This window comes from Phaethon lepturus, unplaced genomic scaffold (genome assembly GCF_000687285.1).
Source record: "Phaethon lepturus isolate BGI_N335 unplaced genomic scaffold, ASM68728v1 scaffold5174, whole genome shotgun sequence".
Lineage (NCBI taxonomy): Eukaryota > Metazoa > Chordata > Aves > Phaethontiformes > Phaethontidae > Phaethon > Phaethon lepturus.
In genome coordinates, this window is record NW_010532543.1 from 6,056 (window position 1) to 32,545 (window position 26,490).

Below are 26,490 nucleotides of genomic sequence, written 5' to 3' on the forward strand. Positions count from 1 at the left end.
GATAACGGCCCTATGATTGAAAATCCTTCAAGAACTCCATCTTATAATTCTGCGTCTGTTAAAACCAGAAGTGCTTCTCAGATGCAAGATGATCAATCTTTGTGCACTGCTTAGGACTGACATTGCTTTTATGGCCTTTTACTGTTAAGCTTCTTTGTATTTTGGAGCATAAAAACATATTTTCTTCCTAAGGTTCTGATTTGCATTCACTGAGCCTCTGCAGCAGCTTGAGCTGTTTGGCCCATTAATAGGCAGTTTGAGCTTAAAAATGCTACGCTGTGAAGTAGCACGTCTGTGGCACAACTACATGTTCTCTACTTCGGGGCTTGTGTCCTCCAGAACGGCTACAGGGCAGACAGAAAGGGGTGTCTGTACCAGCAAGATTCATCAGAGCTCGTGTGTCAGAGTTGTTAGTCAAAATTCTGTTCAATTCACAGTCAACAGTTTCCGTCTTTGTTGTTCGTTCACTTTGTTTCTTGCTGGACAGGATTGTTTTCAGGAGTCTTAAATCTTTCTCGTTTTATTTTCCCATTTGGAAAAGGAAAGTCTGTATGTGATATGAGCGGATTCCAGTATTAAGTTAGTGAGAGAAATTCTTTGAAATTAACAGAGGAGCCTAAAATTGCAAAACCTCCATGGTTCCAAGAGCTTTGTAATATTATTTGTTACCAAATACTAACTACCTTTGTTAAACAATTCAAATTGTTTATTCAGTTAACTTGTTCTAAAGTCTCCTGTATTTTAGAATAACGTGTTTCTAATAACCACGTAAATCTGGCACAAACGACATAGCAGCTTCAGTATTTAATGAATATTTAAAAGCTGATCTGCTTTAAAAGCTGACTGTTGGTTAATTTTCATGTTCCCTATTTGTAGCTTGAATTTTTAAATTTTCTCCAAGTTCTTCTGTTTGAGACTTGGTAATAACAGAACAAGGAAAGCTGGTGAGTCCTTTTCTGGTTTGCATCATTGTGGCCTAACTTTTCCTTGGTTCCACAAAATGTGAGTGGATGTGTTTGAGTTGGTTTTAGGATTAATACAGTATGGACATTTTTATTCTGAGAATAAATACTCATTCTTCAATAGTTCTCGTCATCAATGTGGTCTGTACTTTTTCTGCTTCCTCCAGTAGTCTTTCCAATAGGACTTCAAACTATTAGTTGTAAGGCGAGTGATTTAAAAAAAAAAAACTGTTTTAGGGGCAGGTGGCAAATCTTTTCAAGGTTAATAGCCCATTTATAATGGAATACGGTGACCTTAAGGAAATATAATGATTCGTAAACAAAGAAATACAGGGATCTTGCACTTCACTGCTCAACTCTATTGACCCTGAAATGCAGCCATCACATGGGAACTAGCAGAAAGTTGGTGATAGTAAATAATACTCCTTGCTGGTGACAGCACCATAAATGTTTATCATAATAAACAAATATCAAGAATGGAGAAACATACAAATTAAATATAATCTGGGACAACAGAGTACAAAATACAGCAGTGTGATGTTCAAACAAATATTTCTGGTTTTTGACACCAGTACCAAATATGTTATCTGCATTAGGCATGATTTTTGGACCATAAAAGTGGAAAGGTCTGTCAAATGGAGCCTGCTCTTTCTATGAGATTGTCTGTAGAAGTCACGAGTTATAACTTAAGCAGTTCAAGATTTTAATTTTTAAACACTGTCCTAAAAGCAAGATAACCTCCTCATGCAGGGTTTTCTTTTGGCATGATTTTTTTGAAGGTTTGTCTCCACACAAATGCATATTCAGTAAATGAATGTGTCATTTCTGGCTGCTTGATCTTTAAAAATGTATAAATATCTATTTCTATATTATGTATCCATCCTCATTTCTGTTTTTTTTTTTCTTTTGCTCCTGCAGTTTATTGTGGAGTGTCATGGGAATACACTTCTTCCCCAGTTTTTGGGCATGTACCGGCTTACTGTTGATGGAGTTGAAGTATATATGATCGTTACAAGAAATGTGTTCAGCCATCGTTTATCTGTTTATAGAAAATATGATTTAAAGGTGAGAAATAACTGCCAATGAAATAACTGACAAAGTAGCTGAAAATTTTTACTTATAAATGTTAGATTATCCCAATGCTTGAATATTGCTCAGAATTTTAATTAATTTAAAATTGTGTTATATAAGAACCAGCATTAACTGGTTTACTTCTGCATCTAGGTGTAGCAACACTGAAGGATGGTTTTACAGAAATTGTACAAATTTATTTGTATTTTGCATTTTTAAATGGTGCAATTTAACTGGGTATGTTTGTTAAATGTAACTAATGGTTAAAGGTAAAAACCTTCACACAAGTACAATAATAATTCTGCTTCCTTAGGTTTTTATCCCTATTATGGAAAGCCACAGCTGATTCTGCAGAGGGCTTTTATGAAATCACTAAATATCATCATCATTTAAACCAATAAAATGCTACTAACAAAGTACATCACTACTAAAAAACTTCATATTTCATTCTATATTTTAAAACTAATTCAAGTAAAAAAGAGAAGGTTTTTAAAAAAAGAAAATTTCTGTTGCTTTTATCATAAGGTGTGTTTTAGTTTTAGTTCAGAAGGTTTATCTGCTCATGGTAATTTTGCCAATAGTTAATATACAGTGTTTTCAGTGAATGCCCAAAATACAGTCTTAGTCTTTCTGCCTAGGGGACTGTATTTTAATTTCCTCCATAAAGTCTCCCCTTGGAAACCTGCTTCTCTCTAATACATTTATTTTATATGTGTTGAACCACTAACTGCTTCTGCAAACTTGTTTTAAGATGTTTATTCAGCATTCTATATTAAGAGATTTGCAATGCTACATACTGCACCACCCTTTCCTACTGTCAAGTATCTACCTAGCAATTGGTTAGATGGTTGACTGAACATAATTTATAAGAACTGATTTCCAGACTGTCAACAATTGACATTTTGGTATTTAGTATTATTGGGAGCAGAGTTTACCCGAGAAAGATATTTTTTTATTTGAGAGAACTGTATGTGTTTTAGAGCATTATGATGTCCAGATGCCTTTAAAAAGGGATAAAAGCACAACAGAAAAAAAAAAAAATCTACAGTACATTCTCAGCATTGGTGTCAACAGCTCTTGCTATTATTTACCTCTGTCAATGCTTCTGTACTCTATTCAGTTTGTCCAGCTAGACAGAATTGCTTTAAAGATAAACTCTTCTTGCAATTTAAACTTAACATTAATATCATGTTATTCTTCAAAACAAACTCCTTCACTGAGCAGATTTATAGTGACACTGCATATATTATACAGCACTTTTTCTTTATTTTCATTGCTACAGCATCTGCATTTGTAGGTTCAGAGTCCTTTTTTGACATATTTTTGACACCAGCTTAGAGCTCACTTGTAGCACAAGTTTCCACCTGTGCAGATACTAAGAAAAAGAGACCACACATCAGCACGGGATTTCAAAGGTGTTTTCCTGGCCAATGAGGTTTATTAAAAATTTATATAAAAATTACTTCAATGTCAAATTTGGCAATCTCCCTAATTTTTAACTGTTGTAAATCCACTTTTTTTCCTCTGGTTTGGTTTTCAGATGATCTTTTTTTCAGGCCCAGTAGTCTTTTGGAGCAGTCTGTTGGAGCACAGAATACAACATAAAGGATGTATCATCAATAAACTAAAATGGCAGGCTTTTACTAGGCTTTATTATCATTTAACAATATAATGCAATTAAATCCTTGCTTGCTGGGCCATACATAATAACCGAAAAGGTACTGTCCCGTTTATCTCTTCTGTCCATCCTTTCTAAGTTTTCTAAGTTGCTCTCTGCAAACAGAATAAAACATGGTACAAAAAGATGTGGTTGGGAATCCGCACGTTCTTTAAACTAGCATGACTCCATTCCAGCACTTCTTTACACAAGGCACACCTTCCAACAAACGATAGAGCTAATTTACCCATCTTTCAATGTCCAAGTATCATGTTTATAGTTGTTATTTCTTGCAGTGCTATTATGTGATAAACAAATGCTGGGTACTTAAAGGTGTGGTCCTGCTCCAAGAAATTTGCAAGGAAATATATACAGCCATTTTTTTGTCACCTCTGGCTTATTCAGAAAGCACCATATTTCCTACTGATTTTAAGCTAAAAAATAAATTAAAAAAAATTAAATTTCAAAAATGTCTTTGGCAAGCACTGTAAATCTTGTGAATCCATAGTTGGTCTCATCTCCTCTTTTGACTTCATGTTGCTGTGAGGTGCATTGTTCTTGTTTGTACTTTGTGATCTTTTAAATATTTTTATGTTTTTATGTTGTGTGACATCCTGTTCAAACGTATATTGCATATGTTCGAATAGTTATATAGAATAGGCTACTCCATAACCATACAGCTGAATTGGCACAAAAAGATGAGAAGTCTGCCAAGCAAACTTGAACTTCCAGGGTGATAGTCTCAAAATGAGGACAAGACATGAGGAAGAAGCTCCAGCAGTCAGGAGGACAATAGATGTAGTGCATTTGAGCATTTAATTCATCTTTCTTCTCTCATGACACATCTTCTTCAAGTGATTGCAGCAGTTCAGCAGCCCTGGGCATTCTACCTACTGTGTCACTTTTCTTTAAAACAGCTCTCAAGTTCAGAAGGATGCAGTTCATCCGCTTTTTGACCTGTTATCGTAACATTTTCAAATTAGTTTCTGACATATGCACATTTTTAGATCCATTTTTTCTGTTTCAGGGCTCTACTGTGGCTCGAGAAGCCAGTGACAAAGAAAAGGTACGGTGCATTTCTGTTTCTTTTTCAGTTATCTAACCTGCTAGCTAGTCTCAGGACAAACATAACCAGCGCTGTTCTGCCCCTTTTCTTTGTTTTCTGTCATATTCTCCCCTCTTGAGTTCTGCCTTATTCCCTCCTTTATCTTTCCTCTATTTTCTGCAGACCTTTGAATATTGGTTTGCAGTGGTGTTGAGATTTCAGAGGTAAGTGAGCCAATCCTCTACCTCCTTTTCCTTTTTTCTCTTCTCTTCTTAGTTTCTTCAGGGCCTGCCCTGTGGTAGGAAAACATCAGGACTTTCTTGTCTTCCCTCCTGCTGCTTCATCTTCTTTCTCTTGCTCTTTAATATTGAAATTTATGGATACTCCATGTGAGTTAATGGAATGATGTGATGTGGCACCACTTCTAAAGTGAATGCAAAGATGAACCAAACCTTGAATTGTGAGAACCTTTGGGTATGTAAAGCTCATATGAACAAGCAAACAACTGACAGATGTATGTGTAGCTATAATGAGAGACGGTGTCCCTTAAATTCTGGGCTGAAACGTTGCTCTAAAAGGAAATTGATCGCTTTGTTTTTCTCCATCTCCAACTTCAGTTCATTTGGAAAATTTAATGTTCTCGAAATCAACATGTCTCCAAGGTTTTAGTGAAATAGCCTGGTGGCACTTTGGGGGAGGTTTGTCTAAGATTCTACGGATAATTGAACGTGGAACATAGTCTCCATCATCTAAGACTTCTTAGATTTCCAAATTTGGGTGAAGCCTAGGAGCCCATGACACTTGTTTTCTTAATTTTTCTAAGCACATTCCTTCTGAATTAGCATGAGATCATTCAGCAATTCACTTAAAATACTTCATTTTATATTGTCCCCAAATTCCATTCAGCTCATTTGTTTTTCTCCGAAGCTTTAGTTGTACTATACCTGCCTCTCTGAGTCTTCTACAGACCATACAAGTGCACTAAGGAGTAAGGGACATGCAGTAGCTGTCAGTTCTACAGTTCTCGCTGCATGAAAAACTCTGTGCAAGGTTTTTCCACTTCATTCTATGATCAAGCACTTACAATTCTTCTTCCAGCATTAGGCAACTACCATGTCCCAAACGCCAATGGCAGTTACAATAGTCAGCGTTAACTCTCTTGCTGTACCGGGCCTTCAAGATCATGTCTTGAATGGTCTCCATTCTTTTCTTGTGATCTATTTTGGTTCTTGTTTAAGAGCACAACTCTAGTGTTTTTAAAGCAGAGGGATTAACCCTTCAGTGTCTTACAAATGATACCTAGTGTCATTGAAAACCTCTGCTGGTAGTACTAAAATAATCTGATAGAACTGTGGAGGGCAAGTTATTTGGATGGGACTACTTCAGGTTGCAAAGTTAATGCTTGGAATAGTAATGTAAAATTTAATCATATTATGTATATTCAGCTATACAGGAGTTGATAGTATTCAGATATTTAGTGCAGTGGTTTTGTGCAGTTTTAGGAGTATGTCTCGTAATAGTAAATAGATTAATAATAGTACACATGTACTGTAGTTAATATGTTGAGGGAGAACCTCAGAGAAACAGTGCCTTGATTTTGTTCCCATGTAAGTTCGTGGCAAAATTACTATTGAACTTGGTTATGGCTAAGTTGAAAGAAAGTTGTATAGTTTTGTATAACTGTATACAACAATTACTCTGTAAATTTAATGTGAAATCATAACTTCAGTAATGCCAATGACAAAAATTCCTATCAACTTCAACACCTCTAGAACCTTCCCTTTCATTTTGAGTACTTCTATGAAACAAATGTAAAAAAACCACCTCTCCCAAATTATTATTCTGCTATTTTAAATCTCACGCATTATTGTCTTCTCAAAGGAATTTGATTTCTTGGAGACAGAACTACACTAAGCTTATTGATGTTGCAAGCAGACAGTCTGAAGCTGTTAGAACTGCCTTCTGTTACTCGTCGTTCCCCTCAAACGCCGATGTAGTGCAGCAGGGAAGCCACAAGCTAACGCTTAGGACAAACATGTCTAAGAAAGGGAATTAACTGGGTAGACTTCTAAGTTCATAGAGGGAACATTTTACAAACACTTTAAGAAAGACTCTTAGGGATTCAAGCAAGGGAAAAACAGTATTACGCTTTTTACATGGGTTTTGTGTAAGTTTTGGAGTCTGCTGTTTGATTTGAAAGGGTCATAAGAATACACTACCACGTGTCTGTATTGTAGATGTTCGGAACATTCATCGTCACTGTGATCTGAATCTCCTGCAATAGGCAGTAGAACTGCAGTGATTTTCTCATCTAAACTATTCAAGTGTTTCTAACGCACAGTTTTTAAGCTTAAAAAAAAGGGGGGGTGTGTATTTGTACAAATAGACTGGGAAAGTTTGTTTTTGAAACTCAGAGCAGTTCTTAAAGACTAAAGATACTATCATGAGATGTATCTCTGCCCCCTCTAATTTCAGGGCCTTGAGGACTGTGTGGACGTAAGTATGAAAATGGTCCGTTGTTCGTAACTGGCAAGTGAGCGCCCTGTAGCATGTTTTTTTACTTCCATTTTCTCTTCAGTAGATGTCATTATTTCAAACTTCTGGTTTGTTTTCTTCAGTGGGAATCTCAAGCCAATCTTAAAGATGTTAAAATGCTTGGAAAATTTTAGCATGAAAAGGAAAAAAAGGGCATTTTTAGCAAATGCTCTGAAGAGATGTTGGCATCTCCTATGTTAAATAATTAAACAAAACCAGACAATCTCAAATACTTAGCTGATGTAGTAACTTATTAGCTAATTTTTAGCCAGAGGCAAGTTAAATCATCAATTTATTAATATCATCCTGAAATGACATTAATAATAATAGAATTCCAATTAATGGCAGCATTATTTAATTACTTGTTACAAAGGTATCCACTACTGTTCACATCTGAAAAACAGAAAAGTAATAAAAGACAGGAAGCTTTTGGTGCTAAAATACAGGGCTAAAATGTCTGGTAATGCTGTAGTTTTTAAATGAGCTTTTAAGTAATTCATATTTAATTTCGAAAGGCAATATTCAAGTAATCAAATGGTTTTCAGAATATTGAGCATAATATGTTAGCTTCTTTTAAAGCTGCAGAAACTAGAAAACAGAAGAGCAAGTCTATCAGTCACATTCTAATGGAGACTGCAGATTTTAGGTAAATTACTTCGAAATGGCAAACTTGGCTAGATTGATGATGGTTTTGAATCTTTTTCCTATCAAGCTACACTTTTGTTATTTACTCGGTTAATAAATAAGAGTCAGTCAATTAAGCGGGAAGATTTAATGGACCATAAAATAGGAAATCAGGGAAAAAAAGTCTTTTTCTACTTTAGTTTTATAGTATTAAAAAAGATATTAGTATTTAAACATTTTTAATCACTTTTTAGGAAGAAAAGCTGGCTGGAACGACTTCAGAATGTTACTTTTCTGTCCTGTTTTCAGTTTATCTTCTATTTGACTGTCTTCAACTGTTTAATATCCTAACATTATTGATGATAAGCTCTGAAACTGTCATTTCAATATTTTGTGATAATCAGTGCAGAGACAAGCTCCATCCCTTAGATTTCACCTTAATACACAGTTCCTCTCATTTGCATTGTAAGTGATATTTTTAATAATAAAAGCGTCACTTCATTGGCAACAAGTATCATAACATGCACTTACAGATGTCCTGAATTTAAAAAGAACAGTATGTTTCAACAGTTGTCAAATTCTGACAGCTGCTCCTTTATTTGTTTTAGGCTTTAGTTCTTTTTTTTTATTATTATTATTATTTTAATAGTGGGCATTTTCTATTCATTCCTTGGACAATTTTGCCCTCTTAAGTGAAACCAGGATAATGCAGAACTCCCCTGGTGGTCTGCCTGCTCACAATTAGGCTATACGGGCAGTATGACATCAAATTAGCAGTTACAGTTGAGTGTACTTGTACTTATAAAGAAGTTAAGCATGTTTCTTGTGAGTGAGCAATTCAGAAGGAAATTTGAAGAAGAAAAATGAAACCTAACTGAGCTTGAAGCCCACCATATTTCATCTTGAGCAATTTCATTGATTATTATATTTTTTAATTAATCTAAAACTGGTTGCATTGCCACCTCTGTGGTATGTGTTGTTCATAAATAAGAATAAATGCATAAAAATTACATACAAAAATAAATACATTTGAACAAAGGATTTTCTGTTCAGGTTCCTTTTGGGGAAAAAATTGCCATAGTTGACAGCTATGATGTTATATCTTAGTTAAATTGTATGCAAAATACATAACTGATAATTAGATTGGAAGATGCTGCTAGATGCGACAAATTACTTCTTAGCTTTACCTTTTACGTTATATATTACAACATACAGTGATTAACTGATCTCTGAGAGGACAATTATAACTAAAGGAAGAAGGATTTTAGTATAGGAGCATAGCAACAAGATTACTCAGTCTTGAATTAGCTTTTTGCTTTTGATGTCAATAGGTAAAACTTCATTCAAACTAGACCGTCCCAAAATCTGAGCTGTTTTTTCCTGCTATTTTAAAATTGCTAATTTTAGGACATCCTTTTTTTACTTATTTCTTTTAGTGATTTCTGTCTGCTTCATATGCCAGTCTCACACATCAGACATGTGAAGCATGTCTTAGATTTCTCTGTGAAATGTGAATCTCAAGGTTGCATATACAGAGATTACAACTTTCAAAACATCACGCTGCAATGCATTGCAAAGATAGGAATGGACATTCAGAGTTCAGATTCCTATTTCAGGATTTAGCCTTCACATGACACCAACCCCATTATTGTTTTTCAAAACAAATCACTAGTTTGCCTTTGTTTGGGGTTTTTCTTGTTTAAAAGTCTGTTTTCCATATGTTAAAAGGATTTAAAAAAAAATAAAAGGGGAACTGTGTCTTGCATTTTATACATTGCATGTTCATTTTGCAGCAAGAAGACATTAAGCCTAGGGATAATTCCGGATGCATTTCCCTGAGCATTCAAAAGACATATAGTTACTATTTTGGTACATGCTCGAACTCCTAATCCATCTAGAATGCCCTGGGTTTTTTGGGGTTTTTTGGGGTTTTTTTTTTGTTTTTTTGGTTTTTTTTTTTTTGGTCCTACAAAAATGTCTGTTATACTGGCTAAAACCAGTCTGGAGTTCCCTCTCAAACCCCTCATTGTGGTTACAGCTCTATTTCTACTCCATTTACAGTCGCTGCGATGGCAAGTGGAGCTGCTGGTCATCATTTGGTTAGAAACCCTCATCTAGGACAAGGCAAATTGCACAACAAAAGTTTGGATCCAGCTCCCAGAATACTGGAGGGAAGAAGCTGCAGTCTTCAAACCTCCAAAGAGCGCTCTAGTTATTCTTCCGTCTTGTAGATCTAGTGACTCCAGACTTTTGATTCAGTTCAAAACCACCTGTGCCAATTGATTGGAAACTATATTTAGCATAATAATATCCTTTTTTTAAAAACACGACCTTCCATACGTGCTGCTGAGCACAGTCAGTCTAAAGTTCATCTAGCTTAATTTTTGTGTTAAAAGGGTGCATGTGAGCCATTGGCTGTGAAAAGAGGCCCAGGGTGTGGAACTTCACTCTTTTCAAAAGCTATAAACTGTAATCCAAATCTTGCCATGATTAGCTGTGTGAATAACATGACCTGTGGCTAGCTGCAAACAAACAATAAGACTGCTCTGCAACCTTTCTCCTAGAACCTAATCTTTGTCTTTGTTAGGTGAGAAATTGCTGCCAGGTTGTGAACACATTTTTTTTTGCTTTTCCTTTTTTCAATCCAAGACTTACTTTGAAATTTAACTGTCCTACAGCTGTTTTTTAGCAAGCTTCTTCCAAAATGTTGGCATTAATGTTAACCATGATCATTATTTTTGGTCATGATGCACAAAAATGCCTTTGGAAAAAAAAAATTGCTAATATTTATTTCAACACATTAGGATAGGATGCTGAATTGAGATATGTTCAGAAATCTGCAAAAACTATTTCCATGTTCATATAGAAATAAAACTCCACCTGGTTCTTGCCATTCAAGAATTTTAGGTTGGATTTGTGTTTGTGGTTTTTTTTAAAAAAAACAATGTCAGTGGGCTGTTTCACCATAATTTTAGTTTTTGAATCAGGCTTTACACATTCTGTCATCTTAGTCAAAGAAATCTTTACTGCTTTTCAGCCTTCTCAAAGGCAGTGAAATATTCTTGCCATTAAAATTCTCTGTGACTCTGGCAAACTTTGGAATGCAAACCTGAAGTGTGCAGGTTTAGCTTTTTCTAATTTAATGGTTTTGATTTAATTTTTTAAATAAATAAATACTTCATATTTGTAAAATCTGTTGTGCCTTTCTTGTATCTTTAAGTAGGGGATTAAAAACGACGGAGATGGTTCAGAAAGAAAATCTATTATTAATTTAGTGGAAGTAGTTAGATGTTCATCTCCTGCACAGCTCTTAAAATATTTAGTTCTTTAATGATAGTAATATGTTCATTATAATGAATTACATTCTAGGAGAATCTTTTTCCAACAAGGATTTTGCTTCATTGGAAATATTTGAGACTTCATTAAAAATTAACCGTATCAATTATTTCATTAAAGCAAAGTCTTAATTTTTTCATTTAGATAGTGTTTTAAACTGCCACATGTGGTTTTCTTTGTATGTATTTATTTTGGTGCATTAGAAGAAAGTGTACGTATTAGGATTTTTCAACATGAATACATGTATTATTAATTTTAAATAACTACGAGAGCCCTTCCCAGTTGCATATTTCATAGGTTTTCATTCCTAAATTCACAAATCAATTTTAAGACATGAATTTCAGTTCAAATACTACTAGAATTGCTACTAGTGCTGTCTGTCATTAGTAATATTTAGGACTGCAACAGTATCCTAGGGCTGTTAGCGTTGGACAAACAGGGAGAATGACACTGCCCAGCACACGGAAAAAGAGCTTTGTCTAGTAACACCTAGAAAGAGGGAAGAGAATAGTCTGGGAAGCATCATACAAATAATGTGGGGAGGGCAGCCACTGGCACGTAGCTTTTTAGCTTCAGTTTCTTATATGGGACCCACTGCTTCCACTTCTTCCTTTTCTTCCACGCGCCTCAGCACTGGCGTTTAATTTACGCAGTTCTGCACTTGCCAAGTCTTCAGAGCTGCGGGTGTTTGGGTGAAGAAAAATGACCTCAGATAAAAGTCCTCAGAGGGATTATTGGGGACTGGGGGAGGCTGCACAAGAGGCAGTGAAGAGTCTGGCTTTTTGGGAGAGCTGATTCACTGCCCTGAACGTCCTTGGGTGTACCCCTTGGGTCTTGTGACGGCAGGGACGGTGCGGCTGTGTCAGCTTTGCCAGCTCACTTTTAATAAAAATAGATTAGAGACGAGGGTGCAGCGGAGCATGGCACCTGCAGGACTGCCTTACCAGCTCTGGCGTCTTCCAAGAAGATGTTGCTTGTAGTGTAAGTTTATTTTTACTCAACATAGGACTGTCTTCAGTGGCACGGCGTGCTTCCCCCTCCTACCGCCCGCCGGGTCTGACCGGCTGATGCCGTGCTGTGCAGGAAGTCTGCGGCAGAGCCTAGAGATGAGCCTGCATCTCAGCGTCTCAACCACAAGCACATCCTTCCTCTTTACTCCCTCCCCGCCCCCCCAGCTTTAAACAGCATTAATAGGGGCTTTTTCAGTGTTAACGGGTTTGTTTCACTTTAGCCTCTTGCATAGTTTAATAAATAACTTGGATATACTAGGTGGAAAGATAATCTGAGGGGGGGGGTTTAGCTAGAAATGAAGGGAGATTGGTTTCCTGCATTCTTTTCATTATTGTTTCATCTTAAATTAATTCATCCAAATCTCCTCTCCATTCTTAAGCATCCCACGCACTGGATTCCATCCTCCAGTGTTGGCAACATCCCTGGATCCTCAGTCCCGCCTCTGCAGAATTAGCCCTTATCCATGGGACAGTTTGCTCAATTGTGTATGATAATGGCTACAGCTGTTAGTCTGGAATACTTCTCTGATGTTTCCCCTACTCATTTTCATCCTAAACCACTTACAGAGTGGGCCAGAAAGAAAATGGATGCATGCTGTGCCGTCATATTGTAGTAAACAAGTCATTGTGAGCTTCAAGAAGTGTCCTAACGTCATCTTCAAGCAACAGAGCACTGGGGGATGACTCCTCCATGGAAGGAGTCTGGGACAGATGGATGGTTATAGCTCCATCTCAGCTGCTTGGGGTTTTTTCCCTTTTATTTTAGATTAAAAGACAGGGTCTCTATTAAAAGGTATTTTAATATATCAGAATGTTGTAGATGCAACACAGTAATAATTCAGAGCAGCCAGGGTAGGATCTTATTTGTTTCCAGAGCTCATAGGTGTTGGGATGCAATGGATTTGACATGGTTTCATACCTACTAAAATGTTACTAGTTGCTTAAGTGGTTTTGAGCAGTTATTGGAAGAGAAGGGTCACTTTTCTAAACAAAAGCAGCACATTGTGGGATCTTGAGCAATTCACAAATTTCAGGTCCAAACAGTAAATTTGGACAGTTTGGGGAGCTGAATATTTCAGCCACTCCTGTGCACAGCCCATCAGCAAAAAGAACTTTTGGCCACTGTGAAGATCTATAAGGGCATTTAGGGTGATGATCATCTGCTGTGATGCTTACATTTTAATGCTGTGCTTTCCAATGCGTACATTTTGGAGCAGAGAAAAGAACTTCTGAAATTCTTTTCCTTACTGTGTTGTAGGAAAAAAAATACACTTTATGAAAAATACCATCTCCAGTAAGGTTACAAGCCATGTCTGACTAGCTACACTTACGGGGGGACATCCCAGTAGGCTGATGTTAGCTGCCTTTTATTCCTAGCAGAAGGACTTTCAGATTAAGGGGAAATTATTTTATTCAAAGCACCCATTAGTTCATGGTCACTGAGAGTTGCAGCACTCCGTTGTTCTGCAACATCATTTTTGTAAAGAAAACCTGTTCTTCCCTACTATTGATTAAAGGTGGGGGGCAGGGAAAAAGGCTGTTCATCGCTCTTAGTGAGCCAATTTTTTTCAAGGCTCTGATTGCAGAAGCTACTATTACTTCTAGTTTGCTTGACCAAATACCCTGAAGGAACTGCTCTTTTGTTTGTTGGCTTTGAGCAAAGTTCCAGTCGCTGCCCTTTGAAAGCAGAGCCCGCCTGAGGGGTCTTAGTACTGAATCCAGGGGCTACTCTGTCTGGCTTTTCTTAACGCTGTTGCAAATCACTTCATGGGAGAGTTAAAGATGAAGATAATCAACTAATGCTCCAACATCGAGAATATTTAATTACATATTTAAAAGGTACTGATCTTCTCTGGCATTTGCCACTTCTAAGCAGCATTTCATAATTCATGTTCGGTTGATGCTTTCAAAGAATTATTTGGTATTAAGCGCTTATAAACATTCACAGTAGCTATGTAAAATGCAATCCGATCTGACTTCATCTATAAGATCTGATGCAAGGACTTTGTTATGAGGTATAGATTGTGTTTCAACTTCACTTATTGCCAGTCACTTTGACAAATGACATCTTGGAAGAAGCTCGATGCAAATCAAGGTTCGATGCAAATCAAATATTGAGTCAGAGATTTTTGTCTTAGCTACATTTGCTGCGTGCTCCGTAAACGCATACCTTCCAGGCCACTTACAGGAGGGATAAACTAAGGGAACGGCTCCGTGGGTGCAGTTACGGAGAGCTGCGTGCGATGGAGGTGCCTCTGCTTCCCCCGGCGCGGCAGCTCGGCGATGCTCTCTCGGGCACCGGGGAGCTCCAGAGGTGCCGCTGCCGGCGGGGGGGCCGCGCCGGGCCAGCAGCTTCACCGCATTCCTCTTTGCGATCCTGCTCTTACAGGAGTTTTGGTTTATTTTAGGCCAAAGAGCTGCCGACGTTCAAAGACAATGATTTTATTAACGATGGCCAAAAGATTCATATTGATGAGAATAACAAAAAGATGTTCCTTGAGAAACTCAAGAAGGATGTCGAGGTAAGAATGTGCCTGTTCAGTTACGCATGATTAAAATGTGTGGCAAATTACAGATATCCCAGGAAATCGTACCTGTAATTCATTAATGAAAGCTGTTGTTTGTAAGACTGTAAGCGCTGACTTTTTTAAATGAAACACAACTTAAGCTTTCAGGAGTTGATCACTGCTTGTGATAACCGGCTTGCTGCCGTAGCTGGTTGCCATACTTTGTCCGTGCCTTGACGATGTGATGTTAAAATGATGGTACTACTTAGTGCTTAAGCGCTTTACAAGCCTAGTACTGCCCCAAGAGAGAGGTGAGAGTTATGAGTTGCATTTTACAGGTGGAGGTACACCAGAGCTGAGGCTGTCCACGGACTTGTAGTCCGTAACACAGAATGTAGCATCCCCTACACACAGCCGTGCATGTTCTATTTGTTTCATATTAGTAATCCAGTTTTAAATCATCACGACAGTAGTATCACAACAGGTAGAGTGCTTCCGTAATGCGTATAGAGCAGTTGGACTCATTATCTTAATGTTGTCTTCTCATATAAATTTGTAATTGGCTGAATGTCATCAATACTTAATAGGAAAGTGTTAATATGTGAATTTAATGTAATATTTTAACTGATTTAGTTCAGCAAATAAGAGAAAATAAATATTGCAGTAACTAGTTCACACAGCTTGACTTTAGTTTCCGTAACTGAAAATATTGTCACTAAATACAACATTTTGCAATCCCTATACTTAGAGCCTAAAATCTGTTTTCCTTGTTGGAAGAGACCTGATAGCAAAATGTGTCTGTGATCTAAAAAGACTTTCAGCTGTTCATATTAAAATGGCTCTGTGAATTGACCTGTCTAGTTCTTCAGATCTATATATCAGTAGCTGCACAAAACAAAATACTGTAACTTTAGAATTTACCCAATAATTTGCTTTTGGGGAAACCTAATTTCCCATCATAATCACTGAGAAATTTATGGTGATTGTAATTATGAAAACATAAATATTTTCTGAAATATCAATGTGTGTTTATTTTATATTTAAAACATTGTGCTGGAAAACTCCTCTACCGATGTCACAGCTCTAAGAGAGAAGTTTATTTGGGTTTAAGTTCCGTGCTCTTTTAACATGCACTGTTGTTGCTGACTAACACTTTCACAGTAAGTAGGTTTGCGGACGAGATCTTAAGTATGTGCAGTGAACATGGAAGATGCTTTATTACCCCGGAGAGTGGATTGTGTGCGGTCTTCTACATCATTTACTGGATTGTAAATATAATGGCAGATTCCAGATCATGTCTTGAGAGGCTATGTTTTACGGTTTTGAAATTTGTACAGAGCATTGTTAAATATCCCTGTAACCCACTTGTGTGGAGTGATCTGGTGCCTGATTTTAGCTGTTCTTTAACCTTGTTTTTCTTTTACATGTTCTTCTGCCCTCGTTAGATATCTGATAGCATGCAGTTTGTACCCAGTGCGTAAACACTCAGATTTCACTCCAATGAAAAGAAATGCACAGCACATAATATATGATTATTTTATTTAGTGTTCATAGTTAAAAATATTACGGAGTAGTATTCTAAACTGTATGACTTTATATCTGCTCTTGTTTGTCATTAAGTAATTTTTGTTACTATGTTTCTGTCATAATCGAGTCTTATATCCCCTTCCTGTGTTCAAACAAGTATCTATTACTGCTGTTTTGATGTCCTCTTGTCCATTTTCCTGCCTCCTCATTCCATTGCAAATGTCCTGAGAAAAAGCACATAGGGATATTTTTTCCATTTTAAATCATATTATTTTTACCTTGTGCTGATCTCCCTTAGTCTTTTTGCTTTCAGCAGCAGCACGCTTTTTTCCCCAAGAGCCGTTCTCTTCTAATTTGCAGTTCACTCTTTTTCCCAGAGGTCTGTTCTCTTTTGTGCTTTTTTGTATGATTATTGGTAAATTTTTCTCCTGTCTCTCTTGGTGTTTATCAAATACCTAATGACATGCCTTTCATGGAGTCTTTCCACTCCATCGCCTTCGGCTAATCTCATCTGTTCTTCTTGTATATTGTTGTACACCGTCTCTTCAGTCTTTTAGACTTGTGAAGAGTCTTTTGCTTTATTAAATTAAAATGGTTAGAAACCAATTTCTTCTTTCTTCTTAAAACCTCTTCTCAACCTCACAATATTTCTTCTAGTTCTTGAATTTACAGTCACTTGTTATCTCTGATTCCTCTCTTTTCTCAGAGTCAGGGTTTTGACAAACCATAGTTTCTCATTTCCTAGTATTTTTCACTCATCTCTCTCATCCCTATCACTATTCCAAAGTCTGGCTTAACTCCCTTCTCTGGTCTGCTCTGACTTCCTTTTTATAGCCATTTAGAGTCTCTAAAAACTGAAGCAACTTGTGTTTTCAGCCTCTTCCTATGCATATCACAAGCAGTGGCTCCCCAAGTTCAAAATCTCAGTATTGCTTTTAGGCTGCAGCACAGCTCTGCCCTGCCTGCCCCTCACCCCTTGAATTATTTATCCCATCTTCTTGCTTTTATATCTTCCTTATTTCCGTCCTCCTGTCTTAGCTTTTTGCCTTATCCTGTTCCCCTCAACTGTCTATACATCAAGCGCATTCATTTTTCAGTCTCCTTCAAATCCCTCAGGCTTCATTCAAAACTACCCTTTCGTTCACATTTTGCTCACATGATTTAAATTGTGAGCCTGTCGCTGTGAGGAGAATATAGCATCGTTTCCTGTCTTCATGATGTAAAACTTCACTACTTTCCACTGCAAGAATATTTAAATACTTTTTCACGATTCTTTGATAAGGCTTAAAAGGGAGCGAGGGGGCGGGTTTAGCCCCAGATCGTAGCGCGCCTGGTAGCACAGAGGCTGCTGCGGACGTCGAGCAGTGCCGGGATAGCCCTAATAGACACCTAAGACGGGAGTGACCGTCATTGGCTCGCATAGGCACCGGTATTCACTACAGGAAAGATGATTTTTCCCTGAGGATTTTGGGAGAGTGGGCTACAGCCTTTTGTAAAAGAAGTTGCGAGTGACCTGCGTGCTGTTGCTACATCTTAATAAATTCAAGTCTCTCTCTGCTAGCTTTAGCACTTAATCCTCCCTTTTGCTCCCTCTTGGACGTGCCTGTTTCTCTCGACTGATGACATCTTTGTGTAACTTCCCCTGTTTGTAAGTGGAGCTTACGTTTTTCAGTGATATTGATAAATCGCTTATTATCACTTTCTAGTTCCTTGCTCAGTTAAAACTCATGGACTACAGCTTGCTGGTTGGAATTCATGATGTTGAAAGAGCTGAACAGGAAGAAGTAGAGTGTGAAGAGAATGATGGGGAAGAGGAAGGTGAAAGTGATGGGACCCACCCCATTGGAACCCCTCCAGACAGTCCAGGAAACACGCTGAACAGCTCGCTGCCCTTGGCTCCGGGGGAATTTGATCCAGCTATTGATGTTTATGGAATAAAATCCCATGAAAGTAAGCAGTAATAGATACTTTTATGTTAAGATGTTTTGATTCTTACACCAGAATCTTGAAGTCTTCACAACCATATAAAGGCAAAGTTAAACTGCAAAATATAAACTCTGTAGAAGAGGAAGTGAGTTGCTCTTTGGTGCAGCAGAAAGCAGAAGACGCCTATAACGCTCAGCATTGTTATGAACATATTTCTTAAATATTGTGATCTGTGGGCATGCAGTCAAGTAATTCACCTACGACACAACCAGATCATGTACTGGCTTACCAGTTCTCAGCTAATTTACGGGTTTTTTCATCCCTTTCAGGCAATCTAGTTTTTCTGATTGTTCTTTTCCTGGCAGATAAGAGAATACTGTTAAAAACAGCCTAGAAAGAATGAGAAAAACAGCATTCCAACTTATATTTGACTTTTCTGGTTGCTCTTTGAAAATTTGTGCACTCATACCCAATTTCTGTGTTCCAACTAAGAAAGTCGTTGTAAGGAGTGTGTAAGAAGCCTGAAACTGGGTTTGATGTTAGTTATCTGTGACTGTTCAAGATGGGAAAGTTACCTTCTTTTTTTTTAATAAGCATTTACATGGATAAATACATGTTTTTACTCATAAAGAAAATGTCATCTTGTTTGTTGACACAGAAGGATTACCTTCCATATAAAACTTCTTAGTTTATCCACAAAGGACCATTAAATCCACATTACTTGAAGTGAGCAATAATTCCTATTTCTGTATGCTGGTGTTTTATTTTACCCTCATTTGGGGAATTTTGCATTATATATGAGTGCAGTTAAACTCTCAATTAAGAACGGCTTGAGCCTGTGGTCTTCACAGAGCTCTGATTCCGACTGACATTAACCTGTCTTAGCTGCTAATCGAGCCTTATAAAGTCTCCTTAGAAGGAGGACTCGTGATTAAGATGTCTCAAAAGTCATTCTTACTGCCATGTATTTGCCATTTGCAGATGCACCTAGGAAGGAAGTATACTTTATGGCCATTATTGACATTCTTACTCATTATGATGCAAAAAAGAAAGCTGCCCATGCTGCAAAAACGGTAAAGCACGGGGTAAGTACCTGGGTTGTTTTTTTCCTCTGATTCCATTTATACTGCTGCTTTTTTGTTGTTTAGTACACTGATAGAGCACTGTTCAGGAAATCTAGGGAAAGGGGAAATAGATCAGAATTTTTTCAGGTTTTTTCCCTAGTTTAATCTGTAATACAAAAGTAGAGTAGCTGCTACACATTACATACTGAGAGTGGAACTGCCTTTTCAGCTGTACGCATGGCTTTCTTACCCATAAAGAGCTCTAGCGAGATGCCTTTTTAGGACTTTGTTCTAAATTTGTGAGATGCACCTTATTCTTGCAAACAAAGCTCTTCACCAGACACTTGTATGAGTATACAGCACTGTGAAAGCTGTTGTGAATCTTATTTCAGATGCAGAGCCCTAATGACGGTTTCATTATTTGGTTCAGCCTGTTGAAAGTTTAATTCTTCAGCAACTAATGTGGCTCACTTTACAAGACTTCTTAAAGAAAAAAGTGCAATTTGAAAAATTAAGCATAAAATGTACATGTTAAATACTCAGAGACCATTCAGTGAAGGCTTCTGTTTGACTGCCATGATTTTCATTATTTTGACTGAAATTGCTGCTTAGCGGCAGACACCACGGAACCATGGTGAAGCAGCCCAGTCTTCCAGAACTACGATTTTTATCTACCATTATTTTTCCTATGGTGATTTAAGGTTCAAATTTCATAAACGTCTTAAAAAGAGCATAATCATTCATGAGGCTAAAACCCCTCTTCTAAGTATCTAAAGGATCAGGGCATTGGGGGGAGGGGGGTAAGCAAAGGGCTCAAGGCTTTTTAGTTTACAGTAGAGAGTGATGTGGAATGCTCAGCAATAATCCCTGCATAGGCCTGGAGAAGGTATTTTTTGTCTCGCTAAAACAATGCTCTCATTTACTGCCTCTGCTCTCAGAGCAGCTGAAAGTTGATGCAGACCATATGCAGCCATTATCTGGCAATTAGTAATGAACTTTGAATGTAGCAGACTTTAAAAACTCACACTTCTGCCTTAAATAAGGGATGGAAATATGTTGTAAATAACAACTAAGATTATTAAAGCTGACTGTGATTAGAACTTATTACAGAACATGACTTTCATACAACCATTTTGTTTATTTTGCTGTCTCCATCATGAGCCGCCTGACACTGAAGTTCATTCATTAGTTGCATGCATGCAATTTTCTCCTTTTGTAGAACAGGAAAAATATAAATGAAAATGCACCTAAGGCTCTGAAAACCTCAAATAAAAATATGAATGAAATTGTGACTTCATTGAAATAGCAATTCTACAGCTTATTCCGTGAGCCCAGATTTAAATGTATATATGTTGAAAAAGTGTTACTGAGCGTTACCATATATTCCGAACCAGGTTGTTTAGCATTCAGATAGCAATATACATCGCAGCAGTATTGACACGCCGGATCCGAGTGTGATAATTCGGTCTTCTCTGTACGAAGGCACTGCTGCTCAGCAGACCAGAACCTGCTGATGAAGCAGTGGGTGGCATGGTTAAGTACACGGTCGAAATTCCACAGGAGACTGAAGTACGACGAAAGTAAAGAGAATACGTTTCAGAAATGGAAGATGGGCGTCCTGCAGTTACGGTGGTGGGCACCGGGTATCCCTGTGCTCGTGTGAAGCCTAAAAAGGCGTCAGTAAGATTTTGCTTGAGGGCCATTACAGTTTGTATTTCTAGTGTCTGGTTCTGAGACTGCAAATGAAATTCATTGAGTAAGTAAGACTCTCGGTGACAAAGCATCAGGTGTAACACTGGTTCTTCCTTCTTTCCTCTCCCCTCCCAATTCTCTGTATAGGCTGGTGCAGAAATTTCAACTGTTAATCCTGAACAGTATTCAAAGCGCTTCTTGGACTTTATTGCCAACATCTTGACGTAACCTATCGTGTTACACAGGACAGACACGAGACCTGGGGACAGCAGCAGTGGCTACAAGTGTAGTGAAAAAAAGGAACTCGGAGAAGCGCTCATCTTACCGAAAGCAACCCCTTTGTTTACATCTGCTGGCAAAGATGACTGAAGTGGGGTGGAGTACTCGCTTTAACAGCTGCCTGATATTCCCAGCATAGTTCTAGCTATTTCTGACTCTTTTGTGTGTGCAAAAAAAAAAAAAAAAAAAAATTAAATTAAATAAATAGACAGCTTATTCAGAGTGCACTGTGAAAGTAATACTCTGATGCTACCAGCTGAAACAGAGTAAGTGAGCAAAGTGTGGGGTGGGGGTGGGGAAGAGTAAATGCATGTTAAATTTACAATATTGATATCAAATTGTAAACTGTGGATCAGTTTATTTTTTGAACTAAAAACATACATGACAGTATTCTTCATGACAGTATGATGACGATGATGATAATAAAAACCTTACTGCGAATGTTACACTTACACCCTGCACACTGGCACTCCTTAAAAAAGCAGCTGCAACAGCCCTTGGTGCCGGAGGCTTTTCCCATTCGGTTCCTAGCAGTTGGGTTTTTCCTTTTTTTTTTTCTCCTTCTCCCGTTTTTGTCTTCTTTTCAGCACATTGCATCGGGAAGTTCGGCCTCTCAGACATCTGAGAGCCGGCGTCTCTTACCTTCCGAAGAGCTAACGTAATTCATGCTGTATGTACATTTTTGCTACAGTAAACTTATGTTAAGGGAAAACTTTGCTTATTTTGCTTTCTTACCTGAAGTTTTCATTTGTTTTCTATTCTTGCAGTATAGGAACTAATAATGTTACAAGTGGTAAAAAAAGCTTAGCTGAAGAAGCGCATAGTTTTGGGCAATAGTAGCTCCATCTTTCACCCATTGTGAAAGATGTGCACACTGATAGAAATTCCATTCCCTTGTAATTTACTGGGAATTTGAAGTTTAAATGCTTGTGTTGTACTGTTGAAACAGCGGTATTTTATTATAGATTATCCCTCTAAAAATGAACCCTGAATATTTACTGTTTACATTATTAGGAAAGCAGGGATATTTCTGAATTTCAGAGCCGTGTACAATATATGACTTTTGAGTTTACATGTAAAGTTATTTTGCAGTACAAAATGAAGTAATGTTTGTCATCTTCCAAGGTGTAATGTGCAGTAGTATACTAAAGTGAATGTCTCGCTCACCTCCATGATGGACTCTTTTACAACAAAATGAGAAAGGTTATTTCAGAGGGTTTTTTCCCAAGGTAGTCTTTTAGCATCAAAATGACCTGTCCTACCATTTACTCAAGTTTGATTGTATAGTACATTGCCTAAAACTGTGCTGATCATGTTTAACTTGTTTAAAATTTTTAAACATTGTATTTCTTCTCTTCTTGTATTTTTCCCTGAAAGACTCCATGCTTGAAAGAGACAAATTTACATTTGCTTAAAAGTTTATCTACTTATACACTGTGCTAAAGCTGTGCCTTTAAAATTTCTTCATTGAAATCGTTAGATTTTGTAGGCAACGTAAGAGAAGTCAAGCCCTCCCCGTCATCATTTATAACTCACATCAGGAGTGCCAGCATGCCTTCTCCAGAACTAACGTCAGTGCTGTTCAGCCTGCAACCGTGCATAACGTATGTAGTGGTTTACTTCAGAGGAGCCTATACGATAGCAACCCATTACACTCTCTTCAGCGGCCAAAGGCAATACTATCCCTGTTGCTTTGTACTAATTTTTTTCTCCTTTCCCCCACCTTCCCTACAGGTTTTTTTGTTACGTTTGACTTAGTGATGTCCGCAGCACTGTAATGTATGTGTATACTTTTGTATTGTATGTATTTAAATAAGTTGGTACTGTGGCTTGATATTTTTTTTGTCCTCCCTATATACCCCAGTTGTCTGCATTCTCACCCAAGTTTCATTTTCTGAAGCGTGCTGTGGCTTCTTAAAGTATGGGGCCACAGGGAGACCCTGAAGTAAAAATGAGGTACACATACTTGGAGTAACGTATTTGATTGCGGCCAACGAGCGTACATTTTTAGACAATTTTAGACATTTAAAACAAAGCATTCTTTTTGTCTGTGTAGCAGTTTTGTCACTCATTCTTGTTGATAAACTGTTTATTTGGACAGGGCAAGGAAGATTCATTATTGTATATGTTAGTGCTTAGATTACACTCCAAACATGAGCAAGGCTTTATAAAATAAAGCACTTTGATGACTCACTAGGTAAATCCTTTGTTCTTGTGTTTCAACTGTGGTTTTGATCTCTTACAGATGAATTTTGGATGTTAAAATGAATGTGTAGTCTATATTGCAAAGGAAAAAATAAGAAACTTTTAAAGCCTTTTCATTAGATTTTACCCAGCTTCTTCCATGCTTACTTTAAGTGGCTTGAAACATTTAGCCTTTGGGGTTTGGGGCTTAGGCTGTGCTCTGAGAGCAAACACTGAGGTTTGTGATTGACGATTCTATGGACTAAATCCTAATATTACTACAGAAACAGGAAGATTGTCCCCAATAGTAAATTGATAGAAGGATTGGCAGAGCTTTGCTAACGTGTGTAAGATCTTCCGCTAAACCAGTTATTTAAAAAGTACTTGGGAATAAGCCCAAATAATTCACGGGGAGGAGGGAGGGCCTTCTGTTCTAGAATTTCAAGGGTTTGATTGTCAGGGCTTTCAGTGCATGATACAGCCTGTGCTGCACATCGTGGGCAAATGGCAGAAAAGTGTCTTTTTGTCTTTAATCTGACTGACTTTTAATTTTCTTAATACATTTGTCACTTTTCAGTTCCTTTCAATTTATTCCACAGATGTATTTTCAATAATTTTAATATTATCAGCAATATTTTTACCTGTAAAATACACATGGCAGAATTAATGAGAAAGTAGGCATTCCCCACAGGGAAGATGGTTGAAGAGCCATTCTATTAAAAGTAGGTGAAGTGCTAGGGAGGGGAGAGATTCAGCTTCTTAATTACTCACTTAATGATGTCTCTAGTATTAATCTAAGCCTGCACGTGTCACAGCTGCTCCAGCTGCTTAGGGTTTAGTCTGGACGTGGTGCTCAAGGAATGCTGCTCAAGTTAGGTGGACACGTTGGCCACGGTGGACAGCAAGCTCCCTGGCTGGTTCTCTGTGCCTGCCACTCGAACCATCTACCATGCCAAACTCTTGCGCTGCTGTTGTAATACAGATGTGCATGGGTTGTTGGTAGCTGGTTTCTCAGTGCCACCTCCCTCGCAACGTAACATGAAAGCTTCCAATATACAAAGCCAGCACAACGTGCCAGGTCTAAAAACCTGCTCCAGTTGTGCTCCAAGAAACTATTCAACAGCTGAAGTGTTACTTAGGCTTTCCTCGCTTTTTTTCTTAAGACTACTGGACATTCTGGGATTTAATATCCCAGTAAGTATAGTATATTTAAGTTTTAAGCCAGCCCTGTCTTTTGAAGCGGTGGTTTAGTGGAATTATTACTCCTGCAGGCCCCTACAGCACTGTTCTCTAGCTGACACTGAGTCTTCATACAGCTACATAAGCAGCTGAAGGACCTTGTCTTAGTAGAAGTGTGTATATGACAATGCATAAGAAAATAATACGTTTTCTGATAAAATGTTTTCTCTCCCTCTCACCTGAAGAAAACCTGAAGGCAGTGATGATATTCAAGGTAGGAGATCCAACCGGTTTGTTAATGCAAGGACTGCAGCAAAAGACATGTGTAAATTAAAAATTCTTGGAAACAATATTTTTTCTGTGTCAACTACATAATCTAAAGGTATAATCTGAATTTCCAGCTCCCTCCCCCGTGCTTACCTCTTCTTTTCCAAAGTAATGCTAGTTAGCAAGTCCCTGCATCAAGTGGGTTCATCACATTCTGATGGTCTCATACCCCACCTTCATCCAGTGTCTGCTCTATGTGTGCTGTCCACTTGGTTTCTTTCCGACTCCCATATATTTAATGGGAAAATAAAAAATAGAGAGCAGTTAACTTAAAGGAGAAATCTGTTTCACCTCCCTTTCTGTCCTGATTTCTCTGTTGCTTCTGGAAGGCAGCATATCCTTTACCATGCAGTGCGGTAGCAAAGAGCAGAGGCTGCACAAGCAGGGCAGTGGGCTCTGTCTTTAATCTCAGCTGGACAATGACGGTGGTTTACTCCTGCACGAGACTGACCCGAGATCTACTTTCGTGCTACAACAAGGGAATGTGCATGAACAAGTGACTGAGTAAGAGCTTGACAGCAGCATCTTCAAGTAGCAAAGGCAATTTGTGTGAGATTAAAATCGCTAACAATAGCCGTATTAAAACTGCTAGAAAACAGGGCTGGAAAGGACATGAAGAGAGAGTTACAATCTGCCCCAGAGCAGTTCGACTGTAGATAAACATGGGCAGAAATTGGGTTAATCTTTTCCAGGGTGGGTAGTTCCATGAGTCCCCTGTGCTATCCCTTCCTGTGCCTCGCTAGCTGTATCATTGGAAAGATTTTTTCTAATACCTTACTGGACTCTACATTACTACAATTTAAGCCCATTAGTATTTTTTCTGTCTACAGTGGACCCTGAGAACAGTTTATTCTCTTCCTCTTTCAGTTTCTCTTAATGTGATCCTGCCTCTATGTACTGAACAATGTAAATATTAGCTTTTGCACACATTAAATTTAATATTCCCTTTCCTTATTTAACAAAATAATCAAAATGGTGTAAGCCAAACAGAATGACGTATTCCAGGTCAGGTTGGACGGGGCTCTGAGCAACCTGATCTAGTTGAAGATGTCCCTGCTCAATGCAGGGGGGGTGGACTAGATGACCTTTAAAGGTCCCTTCCAACCAATCTGTGATTCTATGATTCCATTTTTTGTAATGCCTAATTTTTTAAAAAATCATCTGTTAAGATGGTGCTTCTTAATTGTCAGTCACATTTTCTAAATGGATTTACAGATGTTGAGAATTTCCTAGCCATCCATTTACCATCTAATAAAAAAAAATTGTAATAATTGCTGTTTGAACAGAATGCAGTTTCAGAATGAGCACACAGCTAGTGCTTAGCTGTAGTTGTTGCTATAACTGCAATAAAATACTAACTGCTTTTCTGTTTTCCCAAAGTAAACAATACCATGTTCTTAGCTTTCCTAATGATATTCCCTTCTCACAGCTTCTAGTCTCATCTTCCTCAGTGGTATGACATAAGATAATTATTTGGTCATAAGGATTAAAATATAAAAAATAGTTCTCTGCGAGCTGGCATAAATTCATTCTTACCTAGTGCTCTGAATATTTGTGGGCATTTC

General features: G+C 37.8%; 1 protein-coding gene across 1 annotated transcript; it reads left to right on the plus strand.

Annotated features, from left to right (window-relative positions):
• Positions 1-1,808: 1,808 nt before the first annotated feature.
• LOC104619090 (phosphatidylinositol 5-phosphate 4-kinase type-2 alpha) lies at positions 1,809-23,437 on the plus strand. The gene is made up of 6 exons (XM_010284862.1): positions 1,809-2,027; positions 4,718-4,756; positions 14,649-14,762; positions 17,981-18,224; positions 19,182-19,285; positions 21,104-23,437. Exons 1-6 carry the CDS (start codon positions 1,809-1,811, stop codon positions 21,182-21,184), a joined length of 801 nt encoding a protein of 266 aa, XP_010283164.1. The 3' UTR covers positions 21,185-23,437.
• Positions 23,438-26,490: the final 3,053 nt, after the last annotated feature.

Bases quoted from the DNA above. Each gene is read 5' to 3' on its own strand.
- LOC104619090 (XM_010284862.1), top strand. From the start codon at position 1,809: ATGTATAAATATCTATTTCTATATTATGTATCCATCCTCATTTCTGTT. The intron at 14,763-17,980 runs GTAAGAATGTGC...ATCACTTTCTAG, and splicing joins AACTCAAGAAGGATGTCGAG to TTCCTTGCTCAGTTAAAACT. The intron at 19,286-21,103 runs GTAAGTACCTGG...TTCTCTGTATAG, and splicing joins CAAAAACGGTAAAGCACGGG to GCTGGTGCAGAAATTTCAAC.